The sequence below is a fragment of the Folsomia candida genome, unplaced genomic scaffold, assembly GCF_002217175.1.
Source record: "Folsomia candida strain VU population unplaced genomic scaffold, ASM221717v1 Fcan01_Sc008, whole genome shotgun sequence".
Classification (NCBI taxonomy): domain Eukaryota; kingdom Metazoa; phylum Arthropoda; class Collembola; order Entomobryomorpha; family Isotomidae; genus Folsomia; species Folsomia candida.
The window spans coordinates 4,320,417-4,340,169 of NW_019091200.1; the positions used below are offsets into that span (position 1 = coordinate 4,320,417).

General features: G+C 33.9%; 1 protein-coding gene across 1 annotated transcript in view; it reads right to left on the reverse strand.

The window, feature by feature from the left end:
- LOC110853552 (protein artichoke) overlaps nucleotides 1-19,753 on the reverse strand; it is a 208,977-nt gene that overhangs the window by 32,615 nt on the left and 156,609 nt on the right. Inside the window, exon 11 of the mRNA XM_035854233.1 lies at nucleotides 8,237-8,471. Within this exon, the coding sequence (XP_035710126.1) occupies nucleotides 8,237-8,471 (235 nt within the window). The remainder of the gene's footprint in view (nucleotides 1-8,236; nucleotides 8,472-19,753) is intronic.

The following is a 19,753-nucleotide window of genomic DNA, read 5'->3' on the forward strand; positions in this document are numbered from 1 at the left end:
GTTGTACTGAAGACATGCCCAATCTAAAATGAATTTTAGTATATACAAATTTTAAAAAGATTATTAAGGGATAAGCAATTTTCCTGGGCCCTGCAGCACCCATTTTTTTTGTTGCCACGAGCCGATTTGTAACCATTTAATTTTAATTTTAACTCAACAACGGTGAACTTGATATAGCCCGAGCCGAGCTATTCATATTTCTGTTAATTTCAAAATCTCATGTCTTTTCGTATGGTATTTACCAGTAATATTAATTATTTAAAAAAACTACAGTACAGATCTCATTTTTCCTTAGTCCTAGTCGGGAACAGAATCCGCTTCTAAATTTTTGAAGTAATTACAAATCTGCCCCCTTCACCACCAACACCCTTGGGGCTCGCTTCGTTAAAATCTTGAACATCCAAAGTTGTATTTCGTACGCAGACGTAGTTTTAAAAATTGCTATGGTATGGAGGCTAAAAATTTCTCGGCTGAAACCCCTACGGATCATACCAAATTTCAGTCTTCTACGACCGTTTTAGAAAACCAGTGGGGGTGACCCTACTGGGTGATTCAAATAGTAATTCGGTCATTACATTAGCTGTATCCATAGTCCGTGATTTGTTCATGATTTCGTCATAATTTTCAAAAAATATTTTTATTCCGATTTTCTGATTGGTCAATTTTATAACTCTTATGGTGATTAATATGCTGAAATCATGAACCTGTGAAAGCATCACCAAATCACTAACAAATCATGGACTATGGATGCAGCTATTGTACACTTTTGTACACATTTGTGCATATTGATTGGGAAATGGATGATGGATTTGATTTGAATTTCAGCCCGCACGTGTTTTCTGAGAAATTCCATAACGCTTAACCATTTCCCAATCAATAGTGCATATGACCAATGTCTCGAATATCGGTCTACCAACTTTTAGAATACCAACTTTTAGAAAGGGGTCACCCTATGGGCCACTCTGGTTACACCTTGCTCACTTTTAATTGCATACTCTTTCATGAGAAGCAACCTCTTTACCAAATTTCAACTCGATATGACGATTTTTAAAAATCGGTATGGGTCACTCCCTCGGGTCTCTGCAGACAAAAAGTTCTCCCATCTCAATCAATATTCTTTTTTTAGGAGCCATTAGTAATCTCTGTACCAAATTTCAGCTTTCTGTGAACTTTTGAACTTTTGGTGATAATACCCGACCCATCCAGACGACCCACACCGGTCAACCAGTTAACTGATTTGCTCATCTTCGTACTTAACTCACCATTTGCCCCATACTACATGTGTACCAAATTTCAAGTCGATAGGATAAGGTTAACGGGAGTTATCATAATCCTGATATACAGACAGAAGGACGGACACGACGGTTCCAAAAGTCCTGGTTCGGGCTAATTTTATCATCACGATAATAAAATAAAATTCAAATATGTTACATAGTTACCATAATTTGGTATTTTTGGGTTTGAGTACTGCATATTTTGTCAAACCCGACCCCCTTCGGATGTGATTTTCACATCGATGCCAACATGGAGGATTTCTGAGACATACATCAAAATGACGAAGAAGACTTGTACGATTTTTTAAAAGAAATTTCACAAATCCTCCATGCTGGCAACATGGTCAAAATTCAGGCCAAAGAAATACCTTTGTCCCTTAACAATCTTTTATTTTAGACGCTTTACTAATACACAAAAAGTTGCAATATGATTCAAAGAATAGAGAAGTTTGGAAAACCCGTAAGAATTCTGAAACCTTTAAAAAATCTGAAACATAGTGGAAATTTAAGTTGTACAATTGGAGGAGTATTTTAATTTTTTAAATTATTGGAATGTTAAAAACAGTAAGAAATTAAAGATTGAAATCAATTTTTAAAGTTTTTGGATTTTTTGGTCCTGATTTTTTTTATCCACTTTTGACTCTCCTTGGTTGGAGAAAGTCCTAGAAAACCCGAAATTTCTCCCACTTTCTTTCACCCTTCTACTTTTAATAATTTCACCCAACAATTCTTCGGGTGGTTGTGGTGGTCTCGTACATATCTCTTTGAACAGAGGGTGTGCCTTGCATGGAAACTAGAAGGCACGCTTCTCCTGTATCCTTTATTATTTGGAACCGACCAAGGTGAAATTTGAACGAGTGTCACGTTGCGCGATACTCAATGCGATTAACTCTCTTGCAGAGGAACAAATTCGAGGCCTGTTCTATATTCAAACTTCATCTTGGCGAGACGCACAGTGCACACACAAGGAACGCAGAGATGAGAAGCGAGATCAATTCTGACCAGACGGGAGGGATGTACAGGAAGGATGCGAATTTTGGTTTGAGGGTAGGTTGATCTTTCAAGTCAGATTTATTATGTTCACATTTTTAAAACATAGCACATAGCAAGGAATTAAAATTCTTTTCAATAAAAACTTGCCTGTTTATGAAATTTAATTTGGCATTTAAAAATTCGAAAAGTCTGGTTTCTTTGATTTATAAAAGTCGTTTAAGAAAAGTTTAAATTTTATCAAATTTTGAGACTTAAAAATAATTTAAAAATCCACAACTTTTAACTAAAAATAAAAAAAGGGTTTTTATATGGAAATGCTTGTCTTGTTAGTGGTCTTAACTCTAAGGGTGAAAAAATGTAAGATTGGTTTTCTCGTATATAATTGATGACGCCCTTTATGTCCCGTCCCCATAAGTGGAGAGAGGGGTAAATTTTGATAGAAAGGGTGAGAGAAAGCATGACGGTGAATGTAATACGGACCGCATTTGTCAAATGAAATAAAATAAAATGTCAAGACGACCCTTCGTCAAAAAAGGGTCGTGTTTCATTCAATACATTGTGTATATACGTGGGCACGATTAACTGACATCGTTTCTATGGACGGTGCCCCATACGGTTGCGACAAATGAATTATTTTGAAAAAAAAATTCATTTTTTAATCTTTGGGCCGAAAGTCCCCTTGTCCGGCCCAACGACTTTAACCTTGAATAACTTTTGAACAGGCAGACATAGAGACTTAATTCCTGAGGAGGAAATCATCCTAATTTTTAGCTTGATTTTTTAAGCTAAAAATCTCGAGTGTACTATTTCGATAGCTAAAACGTTTATTTTGAAGAATATCTCCAAAATATAAGTTTTTCAGCCAATTCTTATCTCACAAAATTCTATAATATACCAAAGTGATCGTATGATCTAGACCGATCGATTGACACCCCACTGGAGGGTGTGGGATCACTTGACCCGGATTTAACCTAGGGGGTCATCTCAATCATCCAACTTAGCAACGGTCCACTCACACTATTTTTTCAGTACATAATAATTAAAATTTAATTTCTTCAAAAATGAAAATTTGTGTTGGAAACAATTCATTTGTCGCAACATGTATAGAATGATAAAGTGTCAAATAATATTGATACGTGCGTTGATTGTACGAATTGTGTAGGAAATTACTGGCAAATTTCCTCATGCGAAATAAGACGTAAGGATTCAATGAAATATTTTTCATTTCAATTTTCCAAGTCATATTTTCAAATTATAACAATCTAAAATAAGTAAAAGAGAATCAGGAGACGGGGATTCATGGAGTAATTATTCTCAAAATCTGAAAATCTATGTATGTAGATGCAACTTATTCCTTCTTGAATCTTAAACAAAGAGAAGAACCTATTTTTTTATTGAAGTTTGTAAAGGTAACTTGTAAGAATTCAAAATGGGATTAAACTAATTCAAAATTTAACAATTTAAAAAAATAAAATCAAGTAAAAAATCCCAGAAAACCGCAGAAATGTGTAATCATAAAAATTTAACATAATATTAAACGCAAAACCTAAACATTGATGTCCCATGTTCAATACATAATCCAGTCCCGCATATACAAATCTCCTTTAGTGTTTGGGTGTCAAAATATTACTGAATTTCTTAAATGGCATTTATGCTTCTCAATAATTTAAAAACAACGAAAATGTAGAACAATTCGGTTCGGTATTGATTGTTGCATGTAATATTTTACCAAATTTTAATTTGGAAAAAGCGTTTACCACGGAAATATTTACGTTTCTCGACCATTTACAATTTCCTAAAAAAATTGTGCCACCATTTCTGCACGGTCCTTCTCCCTTAAGGCGTAAAAAATTCTGATTCTTCATCTCCTTGTTAAGTCCTCTGACCGACTTGTGCTGCAATCCATCTATTCATCCATTTCCTGTCGCCACTTTCTCCACTTTCACTTCCCCTTCTTCTCCTCCCTAAACTCTAATCCTACTCAAAATACGGAACATTGCGAAAAAGAAGAAGAATCCGAGACAGGAAATAAATTCGCAGTTTGAATTCCTCTCCGTTTTCGCACTCCAACACCAAAACTACGATTTTACAAGAAGAGAAAAAGAAGGGGACACAAAGCGATAAAAGAAACTGCACCAATTTTCGTGCTGGAAATGGCAAGGAAATTTCGTGTAGTAACAGTTAGTGTGCAATCCATCGGATCGGAATGAAAACTAGGGTGGTGAATGGCTATGTAAAGTAATGTGTATTGGGAGACACGCTTAAAAATTTTAGGGACAAAGTGGACCAAATTGGGAGGAAGATTGGTACCGAAAAAATACGTTTTTTTTGTGAAATCAATCTTGTTTTTTCGATTTTGTAAAATTTTTCCCTGAAAATGATACAAGCAAACAATCGTCGGATAACTCTAATTCTGATTTCGAAAAACCGTGTTATGTGATTTAACAAAAAATAGGTAACTGATCATAAAATATTGGGGAATTTGTCCGAATAGGATGATAAAATTGTATGTAAAACACTAGAATTAATGCGGTATGTTGGTCATTTGGATCTTTCGCATATATATAATTATTAATTTTAAATAAAACACTTCATTGGCATCAAAATTCGACAAAATCAGTTTATTAGAAACTGTCAACACCTGGTCATTTTACATTTTACCATTTCGGTGTAAAATTCCTATCGGTTAACTCACATGCTGATTCTCCGTCCCACACAATTTCTTTCCCACCATTTCTAAGAGTGTCCATACAAGGAATCGTCAAAGTGCATGTAAACCAGTCATGTACATCTTTTTTTGAATTGTGCCCATCTCCTCAAACAGACCTCCGCATTGAACTCATGTCATTCTCCTTCGATCCGGGAGAATTGGTCCCTTAAAACAAATGTCGGGTTGCAAATTAGAATTCCGTGAAGCCCTTTCAACCCGGGAGATGGAATTAAGGAGTGTATAATTAATGTTCTGTGAGCCGTTAACTGTGCCAAAAAAGAGGACCTTTCACTGATGTGTTTGAGGAGAGTGGAAAGCTAAAGTTCGAACAGCGTGACTTTCTTTTCCGTGGAGCGCAGAGAAAGGAAAAGAAAGCGCTGTGTGTTTCCAGGAATTGGAGAAAGTTCCCGAGGGAGTGATAAAAGAGGAAGAGATCGACTCTGCATGAGAGGTGGTTAGCAGGATGGATGTCCGTTTAAAAAAGTGGTAGTTTCATCGTCTTTTTGGGAATTATTGAGTGTATCGATTAACCGTAGTGGGACATATTTGCGGACAAAATGGGACAATGTTAACATCATTATTCTACATTTTGCGAGATTTAAGGAAACCTTTGTTTGAAAATGGGGGGATTTTAGTCGGAACGATGACCAGGAAATACGCATGGTTTTTGACAAGATGAATTTACAATATTTTTCTTACCTGGGTCTAAGCGACATATTTTACATGTTTACTGATATTTGTGGTATAAATTTTTAAAACATCATGTATACTTACATTTTTATAAAATAAAGAGGTTTGCTTGATCTGTGTAAGTTTGGGATAGATGTGTAGCCTGATTTTCTTTCACAATCTTTGTAAAAGTTCGCACAACCTGATGAACAACCCAGAATAAGAACGATCTGGTTTGTTCAAATTTATCAAATCAAATTTGTGTTTCTCAAAAGTTATGGCGTACTAGTTATTCAAATTTCAGAAATATTGGAAATTAAGAAAATAATTAGGAATCGGGAAATTCTAACTTGAAGGAACTCCAACTAATAATAAGTGTTGCTAGTAAATTCCATTTCATACTTTATTGTGAGAGATATAACCAAAATACAAGGTTAGATACAAGTTGGAGATTTTCAGAAAAATCAGTCGTAAAAACGACGCACCATTTTACAAACACTGGAGATCCCTTAGATCAGTGTAGATTTAAGAAAATTACGCAACTTGATTTTCCTTCGTAATGTTGGCAAAATTATGGGAACAATTATTATCTAATTTCCGTAAAGTACATATTTAATGTTTGACAAAGTTGACATACATACGTAAGAATAACTAAAAAATAGCCCAAGTACGGAAGACGTTTGCCCAATATTTACAAAACGTCGTAACTCTTATCATGGTATGTTTCTTCCTTGGTGGGAAAACTGTTGACCCGAATTCGCAGTTTATTTCCTCCCCGACCGAATTTTGCAGTCTTTCTCTCTCAGTAAGTAAGATGCATGCGGACATGTTTGTCGGTTTGGTGCATGACTTGGCTGGCTCATTTTATTTTTCGCATGATGTAAATACTGGGATCAAACTGGTTCCAGTGATTCCCGGTTCGGATCCCAGTTTCACAACATTTTACTTATCCTACTGCGGAAGAATGGAACAAGAACTCTTAAAAATTCGATGGTAAAGGATTGGGTGAAATAAATTTGGTGAAGTTTGGAGTCGATTCGGTAAAAAAAAAATTGTTTGTATATTAGCAAATAATAATTATAGGTCGCATGATTTTGTTTGGGATATATCCATGGACTTGAGCAATGGGTAAGTTGGTAATAACTTACCATCAACTTGGTGACAAATCTGAAGTTTCAGTCGCACACGGTAATTTTGATTGATTTTTAAAAGAAGACACCTGCCCGCCATAAGCTTTACATGTAAAAAAGTGTCTCCTCTAAAAAATCAAACCATTTTTTTAACGACTTGATTTGACCTTTATGAATGATGTCCAACAACGTTCATACTTACTTTTTATATGCCGCCCAAATGATGATTTCATCCAATAAAATCCATTTTTTGGACTTGCCAAATTTTTACCAACTTAATTAGCGACTTATTTAACAATTTAATTTAGTTAAATCAACAGACAACTTTTTAGAGTGTCTCTTTCCCGTTGGACGCACTGGGGTGTAAAAGCCGATGGGATCAGGATCGATCTCTCCATATATTCATCCCTTGCTCCATACTTTCTCCACTTTCTCCTTGATTTCGGTTTGGCACCCAGCCACCCAAACCACACTTCCCACCACCACGACTTTGAGGGCGAGAAGAGGCCCAAAATACGTGATTGTCTTGCACACGATGAACACTTTCTGGCGAAATGGCACATCATATCTATCATTCTCTTCACGAGATGCTTCCTACTTTGGCACTTGCCTTCTTCGCCACTTGCTAAATTAAAGGGGGTCCTGGGTCCTGGTCTTCCTGGGGGAAGCTAGAATGGCTCCTAAATTAAACCTTATCATCAAGTCGAGATGAGGAAGGAAGGAAAATGTGGTGGTCAAAGTTTGGGTGTGTTTTGGGCGAAAGAGAGCGAAAGAAAGAAAGCAAAGTCGATTTTGTATTTTTGGGAAAAATTTATCGTTGTTTTTGCTATTCTTGAATCAAAATATGAGAGATTAAATAAAATAGAGAATTGTGGTCTTATCTTCGTTGTCAAAAATTGCACTTTTTACGAATTTCATAGTGCTTACGAAGTTATCAAGTATACTTGATAACTTCGTAAGTAATTGTATACAATTACTACATCCAAGATTTGAAAATTAAAATCAAACAAAACAAAATTTCAGGAATATTTGTACAATGGAAACACTTTTTGGTATCTACGACATTATTATTTTTTCGATAATTCAGAAAAACAAGACTGGCGTATTTACGGTACATTTCAATAAAAAGCGTAATTATTGCTATAATATACAAACAATATGTTAAATTCAAGCTTTTTACTAGGCCAAAGATATTCAAGATTTAGGAATATAAAAATAGGCAAATTGAGGGTACAACAAGGAACAATTTAGCATTCTTCGGCAGACTTCGAGTTTGACTTTTTCCTTTAAGTTGAACAAATTCAGTATTTAAAGGCGACAGTTGATGAAGTATGGATTCAATTTTGTGTCACTTGATAAAAATTATGCTGGGCCTTGTATTATTTCGCTGCATGATTGAATTCGTCAAATATACTATTGGCTTGGCGAATATGCCATTTGAGCTTAAAAAGTCGTCTTACCTTCGAGTTTGAGGGTGGAAATTCTGGTCTCCAAATGTCTCAAAACCGTGGATGGGACGCTTTCGATGAAATTGTGACTCAAATCCAGCACGGCAAGGCGAGCCAGAGGTCCAAATAGCTCCGCAGGCAAGCCAGTCAGCCAATTCCCACGGATTCGCAGAGTCACGAGAGAGATTAAATTGGCAAAGGTTTCCGGGCTGAGTCGAGATAATTGATTGAATGAGAGGTCCAAGTCCTGGAAAACATAAATGCATTTATTTTTAGATGTAATGGAAATAAAGTGAAATATGCACGAAGTCAGAGAAATTATGTACTTTCTCTCAATTCAGATTTTGGAGAAAAAGACGGAAAATCATAAATTTTAATCTAACCCTAAGTCGTTTTGCGAATATGATGATTTTTGATTAATGTTTGAACAAGATAGATCCCTAAAACGGGCGGCTTAGGTGAAGCGAAGGGAAGTGCTACTAAAATACTTTCAATAGCAACAAACCATAGCAATACCACCACGTGAGCAGTGGTACCTTTATTCCTGAATATCGTGGTCATTTCTTATCCGATTTTGATTATCTCAAGGTCTATTGAAAGCTAAAAATATTTAGAAACTTTTTTTCACAGTACATTTTTGATTTAGCCCTTCAAATTTTTCATAGGAAGCAATATCACTTTTTGGAGGGTGTTTTTTGAGAATATCTCAGGAAGGGGTAGGGTTACAACCGTGCCAAGTTGGAATCCAAAAGTAGACCATCATAATTAACTCTCGGCACTTGTTTCATAAAAATCGGTTAAGAAATGGTAAAGTAATGTGGTTTTGTCACTTTTGAAAGTTGTAGTAAATGCATACTTAGGTGTTTTTTAGTCAGTAGATCACCATAGCTTCACCTAAGAAAAATGAGAATTTGCACGTAACGTAAACACCGTACCGAATTTGAGCAATATTATTTGACACTTTATCATTCTATACATGTTGCGACAAATGAATTGTTTCCAACACAAATTTTCATTTTTGAAGAAATTAAATTTTAATTATTATGTACTGACAAAATGGTGTGAGTGGACCGTTGCTAAGTTGGAGGATTGAGATGACCCCCTAGGTCAAATCCGGACCAAGTGATCTCACACCCTCCAGTGAGGTGTCAATCGATCGGTCTAGATAATACGATCAGTTTGATATATTATAAAATTTTGTGAGATAAGAATTGGCTTCGAAATTCCTGAAAAACTTATATTTTGGAGATATTCTTCAAAATAAACATTTTAATTTTCGAAATAGTACACTCGAGATTTTTAGCTTAAAAAATCAAGCTAAAAATTAGGATGACTTCATCCTCAGGAATTAAGTCTCTTTGTCTGCCTATTCAAAAGTTATTCAAGGTTAAAGTCGTTGGGGCAAACCAAAGGACTTTTGCCCCAACGATTTAAAAAATGAAAATTTTCTAAAAAATAATCCATTTGTCGCAACCGTATGGGGCACCACCCCATAGAAACGATGTCAGTTAATCGTGGAATTTGAGGGTAAAACGCCATTCATAAAAACTTTAAAATTTCAATGTTCAAATTGAATTTAGATTTAGAATTCCTTGATTTGCGCAGCATGTTTTACGAATCAGACGAAAACTACGCGATTTTTCAAACGAGAACAAACCATGATTTATGTTTTTGTTGTTCTGTCCGGTTTCCAAATTAATTCATAAAAATCGAGTGAAATATCTTGCCAGTTAAATACAAAATACCAAATGGGGCGCTAGGAAAATATGTTATCAAGAATTTTAAACTGTGTAAAGTTTGGACTTTGTGTATTTACTCTGAAAAAAATTGAATTCGAAAATACGTAATTTGTCCATCAGAAAAGTGCGATAAAATTTTAGCAGATTCGGAGAACATAAAATCTCTGAAATAATTTCAGCATTAACTCCTGCCTAAATGTAAAAAGGGTTATCTGTTTTGTGTCATCTCTCCTATGTGACGTTCAAAATGTGTAAAATATCTATAACCCCTTCACAAAGGCGCATATGCTATTTTCAACTTTTGAAAACCATCAATTATTTCTAGGAAACGAAACAATTTAAGTTTCAGAGAAATTCCAGGAATAAATTTTCGTAAAGACAAAGTTGTGAGCTTGATGGCTTAGGAAACTGAGGCCAAGAAACTCCATCAATTATAGATTTCCTTGGATGACGGGTGAAAACTGTGTGCACAAGTGCACTGTAAACAATTAATGTGGTAGTAACAAAACCATACGACTCAACCAAACTGGTAACGATTCGTTTCCTAAGCTGGCCAGCAAATTTAAGATTTATGTTAGTCCGCATTCAATTTACAGTTTTGAGGAGTTTGAATTTCATAGATAATTTTTTTACCAAAGTAACGTAAACATAAAGTGCCTGCTTGTACGCTGTCACGTCACCACGATTAATAAGTAACATCTGTAGCAAAAATTTGAACTTTCGTGGTTTGCAAGTTTTTCGAATTTAAAATTCCTAGCGGGTATGTGATTAGGATAAAAATTTCAAAACAGGAACAATAATTTGCACAAAATTCAAATTTAAGTGTGTCGTTATGAACAATTATAGCACAATAAATCCAATTTCAAGCTCAATTTGAGTTACAAAATCAGTTCCAATTCGGTTATAACAGGGTCAACACCATTCGTTGATACCAAATTATTTCCAGTGTCCTAAAATTTAGTACAATTTAGTCTTTCCCTTTGAAACGTGAATACTATGATTTTAGAAATATACGCATATTTATTTGGTTCCCAGTTCTCTCAAAGCCAAGCGCAGTAATGCCACTCAAGTCAGATTTGGAGAGAGAGAAAGCGAGAGAATTTACCATTCTCTTCTGTAATTAATTAAGCATCTTGATGATTAATTAATGCCACTCCTGTCCGAAATGGGGACTGGCAAAGAGTTCTTGAAATTGGTGAGTGGTTTCTCGTCAGCGGGAATGTATTTCCTTCAAGAACAAGTAATTTTCTTCGATATGCAAAGATTTTAAAATTTTGAGAGATTTTGACGTCTTATGATTTGCATTTGAAGAAGAATAAATACTTCAGTGATTATAAGATTCTTGGGAAGTCGAATCTAATAGTTTAATGTTGAATAAACACCTACACTAATTGAAACCTGGTACACTCACACAGATATTGATTTCTCGTTGTTAAACTTACTATTGGAATTAAAATTATACCATTTCGTAAAATTTGCTACCGATATGGAAACACTAATACTGAGCTATTACTACGTGGAATTACTTATCAATACCACTTTGGTAGAGTCATGTATTGTATGAATACAACTTGGCATTATTTTAATAGTAGATTTCTTACCGTATAAGTCATATTTTTAATGAAGTTTAAAAGAGAATTATTATTTATTCTTTTCAGGCTGAAATTGTTGGAGGTTGACGATATTTAAAAATTTTTGTATTTTTGGTTAATGTGCACTAATATTTAGGTGAAATGACGTCCACTACAGATTTGAAATGGAGAATCAATGATTGTATGTTTTTGCACTCGTATTGCATTTTGTTGTTCGTGTAGCGAGAAACACCATTTTAACTTTGTGCGATCCTTCTACTAACTGATGTTTCAAATTTGTCACTGAAATGGAAAATTTGGAAAAACAGCTTGGAAAACGAGACTGGATAGAAATCTGTCCACTTGTAGCAGCTAACTTTTACTGACTCTTCGACTACAGTCCTTATTTTAACTAATTGTAATCTTTTATTGAATTACAGACGCAACACTTTGGAAACTTTGCAATTGTTATTGTTCGAGGGATCCAAAGTGAAGTGGAAGTGAAAGTGGGGAGAGAAGCACGTGTCCACTTAAAAAGGAATTTATTACGAGAAAGTATTCATTTCTGGAGGGAGACACTCTTATAAGTTTGGTAACAGATTGTAACCGAATTTGCGAGGAAGCCAAATTAAATAATAATTTTTTTAAAACAAGAATGATTTTTAATTTGTAATATTTTTATGAAACGATTGTAGTTTTTATCTTACGAAAATAAGCATAATACTTCGCTTACAAGGAGCTAATCTTAAATTTTGTCACCCGCAGAAGATGTTTTCATGTCCTTCAGTAAAGAGCTATAGTTTGTTACCAATTGGTGTTAATCGTTGTCACCAGATTGATAAGAAACGGTACAAAACAATAAAATTCCAGATTGTTAAGAGTTTGGAAAAAGGAAGGAACTATGCAAATGAGAGCTCTTGGAGAAATAAGATTAATGCAAAACGTAGCATTTCTCAAGTGGGAGAGAGAAACGATTGTAATTAACAATTCTGGAGATGAATTCCCGTCCTTCCAAATGTTATTTTTCAGACGAGAAGACGAAGCAAAACCAGGGTTAGTAAAATTCAAGTTAAAAAATAGCACAGTCACGAAAACCCCCTCAGAAATCGACCCCGTTCAAAATATCAACAGAACTTGCCAAGTTTTGCAAAATTTACGTTTTGCTAAAATTTTACTGGAAAAGCATGAGATTTTGTTCGCAATTTTACTCAGAAAATGGGGATGAGCATTCCACATTCAAACATCCTTCGTAAACCTATCGTAAAAAGACGTTAAATCCGTAATCCGTAAATTTGCAATTGTTCATAAAAAACTTGCGGAAAAGTTTGCAGGCACATTTTTTTTTAACTTGTACAGCTCACGTATATATGTACTGAATTCCTGTATTCCTACTGGACAAACTAATAGACCAAAAATAAAATATGCAAAAGAAATATAACAATTTTGTTACTTGCGACGTCAACGTTCGCGATACAAATATTTCATATACGTATCTACGTAAATTAGATTTGTTATCATCCGTAAATTTTGGGCGACAGTTTTTCGACTTTTGTAAACTGTATAAAGTGTACAAATTTTTAATAAAATAATTTCTAAAAATTGTGCTTTATAAATTCACAGCGTCACTGCGAGTTTTTGTGCAATAATGTGGGTACGTAATTTAAAAAAAACATTATACAAGATGAAGTATTTCAAAAAATGAAAATAAGTTCTTTAACTTGCACTTATTGAATTTTACGATTCTTGTATTGCCACTGAACAACAAGTAAATTTGTAATTTGTAAGTAAATTTAAAATATATCAGCGAAATATAATAATTTTATAATTTGAGACATTTCGACGTCATTATTCTCGATGAAAATATTTTGTATAATTTCATTTACGTAGATAATGAATTTGTCAATTCCAATTTAATATCTGAAACTGTTCAGATCAAATTTATATTAAAATCATCTAGAAAAACTTTTGTAAACCGTATAAAGTTTGTAAAGTTTATAATAAAATCATCTGTGCTTAACAAATTTAAACATGAGTTTCCTATGTAATACCATATAAAACTATGGAGTAAAAACTGTCAAACCGTGTAATTAAAAAAAACTATACAAGATTAAGTATCTCCTGTGATTTGGGTTACGATGCATTCTCAACGTGACCATGCTTCGTGGGTGACCATTGTGAACTAGAACTAGAAGTAAACGTTTATATCTTGCCTTACAAAATCCTTTTTTAGTGAATATTTTCATCAAATTAAAATATTTTCAGAAACAAAAACCCCAATTTTATGAACCCTGTCAGTCTTTCTCCACCGGGAAAAAGTTGACATTGGAGAAAGTCCTGTTTGCTACGAGGCACTCATTTTATTCAATTCTACTCCACTCGACATCGATCAAAATATTCAAGGACTAGATTTTCCCTCCAATGAATTGTAAATCCGACCCGTCTTTTTTTATTACGTGGAGAAGAAAAAAGAATAAATCAAATCAAACAAGGAGAGACTCGATCCTTGGTTTTTCAGTGTAAAAAAAGACTTGGCTTTTTAACCAACGGGTAAAAAAGAACAAGGTGAAAGTGAGTATTTGAAGGTGAGAGATAAAAGTCATAAATTTACATGGGATACCGTTTCAAGCCAAGGTTTAGATAATCGTTTAGAGGAGAAAGTGGAGAAAGTACTTGTTCAAAAAATACTTGAGGAAAATCTTTGAAATTCATAAGGTGGACGAGGATTACATAGATTTAGCTTACATAAGAATAAAATATTGCGAGTAAAGGTATTCACCCACATTAACTTTTGAAAGACTGAGACAATTCTTGTAGCAAACTTAGCTAAAAAAATGGATTTATCTATGTTAACGTCTTATTTCACATTGCGACTAATTTAGTAATTAGTTTTTGAGTAATTTTTAGACATAAAAATATGTAACTTTTCTGGGTAAATTTTATAATAAAAATCCTACAGTTTTAAAATTGGAGTTTTGAAAATCTGGAAAGTTTATCAAAAATTCGCAAAAATTAAGTACAACCCCCTGAATGGTTTACGCAGGTATAACTTTGTCGCGTAAAAGGAGACATTACTCGGACTAACGCGCCGTAGATATTTTTTTAGGAAGTTTAATATTAAAATTGTACCAAAGATACCAAGGCTGCTGGTGAAAAATGAAATTTTAAGTATTTTCGTACTTTCGTCGTGCATTACTTCGGGAACATTATCACCCCAGTTTGTGAAATATTGCCCCAATTTTGAAACTCTGTCAATTATTACGCCGCATGTCCACTAACTATCAAGTAGTTACAAGAATTCCATGTATCACTTACTCTTAACACAATAAGTTGCTTTCTTCAACCACAAAATTTCAAATAAAGTGATTTCTTGGTCCACCCATCCATCTATTTTCGTTTGACCACTTTTGGAACAGTTACGGCATAAAATTTTACAATGGTAATCTATTTTATGACTCCAGCACCAATTCTTGTCTGCCCGGCTACACTCGCACTACTTCATCCTCCCATCGTTCCAATGATATAGGACATTTATTGTGACCAGAATTCTCCTCTCTAAGAAATTGGTTACCAGGTTTTTTTTACCAATTTCATGATAATAATTGCGGTAATATTTTTCCATCAAATAGTCGTAACGTACAACCTTGCAAATTTTTTGATCTGGCTTATATTTTAAATTCAAGTCTACAATGATTACAAAGGAAAGTTTACGAATATATCTTAAACTCTACTAAATATCACAGATCACGACAGACATTTCATCCCATAATAAAAAGTTGGAAAATACCTTTTAAAAAACGTTTAGTGAATTGATTAAAAAAATGTTTTCGTAATTACATATTTGATTAAAAATGCTTGTTTTAGTACGAATTTTGATAATTACACACCTGTTACTTTATCCCGCAATTTGTACTAACATATTTTTTAGGGTTGCACGATTGTATAAAGTAGAACCGAAAAAGCCATCAACTTTGCGGGAAGGGATGCGCTGTATAAAATCGTCCCCATTCCCCGCTCTTATTGCCTTCATCATTTTTTTGCACGGTTCTAATAGGAAAGCAACGCGACGTTTTGATTTGCGAGAGTGATATGCAATTTAAGAGCTGCTTTCTCCACGTGTCCAACCACACGCTTGAGCTCAACCTGGGTCGGAATGAGGATGAGCTACTAGTTTTTTTAGGATTTTCAAAATTTTGAAAAAACTCTCTTACAAATTATTTTCTGGATTTAGAGTTTTGAAATCGCATATGTCACAATTAAGTGCCGATTACTGAATTTTATAAAATTCTAATGTCTAAATGGAACCAAAAAGATCATCAACCAAGTCTTCAGAACGAGGTACCAAGAAATATTTCGGATTTTCTATGATTCACATACAATGATAATTTTGCAATCCGATTATTTACCCTGGAATAAAATTTGTTAGAAAGTTTACCATTTTTCTTTACTTCACTTAGCTTTAGATAACGGGATTGGCGAAACCGGACAGTCGGATAAAAGTCGTTTTTTTTTCGCGATAAAATTGCATAACATTCATATAAAAGTAGGGACACGACACGAATTTATGTTACTGGCACGATCCACTTCTTTATTTTTTCCATTTTACATAACAATCCCCTCGAAAACAAGAAATTCAGACATGGCGTGTGACAAAGGGGGAATTGTTCCCAGTGGAAAAATAGGACAACGATCAAAATTCACTTGTTTTCCCCATTTAATTCAATTTAATTCTGCCCCGGGAATAAAACAAAGTGACAAAAATAACAAGTTTATTCCTTACGAATGTTGCAAACTTAAAGGCAAGGTTTGTAAGTTTTGCAAACCCGCTTGAAAATGTGGCAAAATTATTATATGGATGTTGTGATAAAATATCGTAGAATTTACCAAAAGCTTATTTCTGGTAAGATGTAAACAACCCGTTTGGTAGAAATGTGAAGGCAAAACTGGTTCCCATTACCACGAGGAACGAAATTGCAAAAAAATTAGTTAACGTTGGTAACAATTTCCGATTGCTGGTAATAAACACGACCGATTGGTTCTAAGATACAGGTAGTAAAACCTTGGCCATCAGGAATATATCCTTAAAAAACTTTCAAATAAATTTTGATCATTTTACCCTAAAAATTACTAAGCCGGTAATACCATTGGTAAAAATGTATTTTCAATCTGGTCTATCATCGAGTGCGGACTAATTTTTTTTAGAATTCAATATGCTTCGAGTGGTGCGTCGTTGAAGTCGGGAAGAATAGTTTGGCCCAGTTTCGACGATATTTTCCTACGTGCGTCTCTTACTTTACGATGTCACAATAAGGGTACAATTTGTACCGTACAAATAGCGTAAACTTGTTGACTTAACTTTCTCACGACAAACAAAGATGGAGTTGAATTAGGTGGGTGAAATTTGAGTTTTTTTGTGAAAATTTTTCAAACTTTGTTTTGGCATAATAGATTTTTGTTGACAGAAATTTATGCGAAAATTTTCAACTTTACTCGAAAAACTATTTTTTGTGAAAATTATTCTTCAAAGATGCCAAATCTTTTTTGCTTTCATATACTTAAATCAGGAAATTTTTCTTAAATGGCGTAAAGGCTTGTCATTTTAAAATTACTTGCACATTGATCATAAAATTAATTTGTTTTCTTTAAAAAAAAATCGAAAAAGTTATGAGAACGCAAGAAATATCCTATGGTGTAGAGGCAATGTTTGTCTGTACTGGGCTAGTAAACGCATGAGGTGAAAGCTGTTAAAAGAACATTGAAAATTTTATTACCACGAGCGGTGACAAAAAGATATTATCGCACGGGAAGAGTCACATATCATTACCAGAGCTCACTGGACTCTTTCCGAATCATATTTCAAGTTAATACAACTTAAATAATAATTTAAATCAAGTTTGGCCTAGTAACCTACAAGTTCTTTTGTGTAATTTCATGTGCTGTGATAGCGTTTGTCACCACGTGGTAGTAAACTTGTCATCGTCCAGTTATGACTTGTATCACCTTTCTGTAGCAAATAACTATACTATGTCTTACACATCAAGTCACATTACTTTAATGTGCCAAATTAATTTTAGTCACATTTTTTTAGCAATGTAGTCAAAATTTGCACACTAATTTCTTCTAATTTTTTTAGTAAAATAGGTAAAAAATACTTTAATATTCAATGAACAATTTTGACTTTGGAGTAAAACAATTATGGCATTTATTAAACAAATATGTTATTTTAGTATTAATAATTCTTAGTATAAGTATTTATGAATAATTAATTAAGATTTGGTTAAAATCTATTAAAATTTTAAATTGTGTGCAATTATTGTATGCAGTAGTTGCAACGCCAAAATTGTTAAAAATGGAGATAATTTGTTTGCATATCGTGGGAACCGTAAATTTAACTTTGGTGCAATGTAATTATGCCATTTATAAAAAATATATTATTTTAGTATTATTAGTTAGATAAATAGATTTGTATCTAGTGGTAAGGCGATTCTTTTTCGAAAAAAAAATACTTAGCAAACAGAAAGGAATTAACCTCTCAAATTAGTTTTGAGATGAATAGACACGAAAAAGTAATAATCACCTGCGCAAATTTACAAAGCTTGCAAGGAAATTTTTCCTGATAAGGTGAACCTTATCATGTTACGAATTTTACGATGAATACAATTTACAAGGGCTGAGAGAATTGCTTAATTTTCATCTTACGGGTAAGAAGTTATGTTAATATGGGCAAGAATCTGACTACCGTACGAATCTATGTATGGTCGAATATGTTAAATCCTAGCAAATCTCGCAAATCTACTAAAAACACCTATTTCGATATTGTTTCCACTGATTTCTGTATCTTTTCTTGGTGAAGATGAGTTTTCGAAATAATTTTACGAAATAAGAACATGCTAAATTGCTGGATAAATTTGCGAAAAAATCACATAGTTGTCTAGCAAAATTTTTGGGAAATCTCGCAAATTTTGCAAAACTGTTGAGCAAGTGGTGTTGCGAAATTGTTCAATATTAAATTTGCGAAGGTTAACGTGAGTTTGCTCAATGTTTCGGTTAATGCTTAGGGAATTTCTGCCCAAAATTCTGAAAATTTGTTTGCATGGCATGAGAACTGTAAAACTAAAGTCACTGCAAAGCAAGTTTGGTGACATTTTTATGCCAGACGGCTTTCCTTCGAACGTGAGGTTTTAGTTACGCCAGGGACTCGAGGAGCCGACCCCAGCGTGTTATTTAACGAGGCAGCCAGATATGTGACAATTTTACAGAACGGATTGATTTGATTATATTGAGCGAACGATGAACCGAGTTTGACTCAAAATTGAATTTGATGTGGAGAAGAATGAATAAAATGTGAACTTTCTCCACGTTTCTTGGAGGGGTGACATTTCTAATAATTTTGGTGACTGACTGAGGCACTAATTTGGACAGGATTTCTGATTCTGGGCTCACTTTCACTTTTTTTTTGCTCTTACGATTTCATGATTTTTTCATTCCTGTACAAATTTTGTTTAGGTGGGAGAAAGTGAAAGTGTTATTTTCGGATTTTTTTAGAAATTTGGGGATTTATTAGTTTAGCATAATTCACGTGAAATTTGTGATTAGTAGAAATATACAATAAGTATAAATATCCCTATTATCCAATATCACGTAATTCCTTTCCTGTACATATGAAATTTAGATGGGAGAAAGTTATATTTTGAACATTTTTTTTTACAAATCTGAAGATTTACTAGTGCATGTAATCGGCAAGAAATGTTGGATTTGGTAGAAATATATATAATAGAAATATAAAAATCTTTTCATCTCAGAAACCCAACTTTCACCACTGGCCTCAACTTTGAGCAATTTCATAATTTCTTATTACTGCACTTTCAGCAATTTTTTCCCTCAAGAAAGACGTGATTTGGTGGCATGATTGAGTATGATGTAATCCGAAAATGGGGGTTCTACGGGAAGAATGCCATTTTTTTACCTAATATTTTGATATGTGTAACATTAGCGTGAGATTGTGCTAGGGTAATCTGGTTTAACATACACATTTTTTTTAATTGATCCGCCTCGCGACTCCATGAAACCTTCGGTAATAAAATTGTAACCAAGTACTATTCAAAAATTAATTCACCTAAGTAAACTATTTAATTTCTACTAAAATCTTTTTTTTGCATCCGGCGTTAATATCTTACATCAAAATTAAAATTTTGGAATTGTGGTTTCTATGTACATAAAAT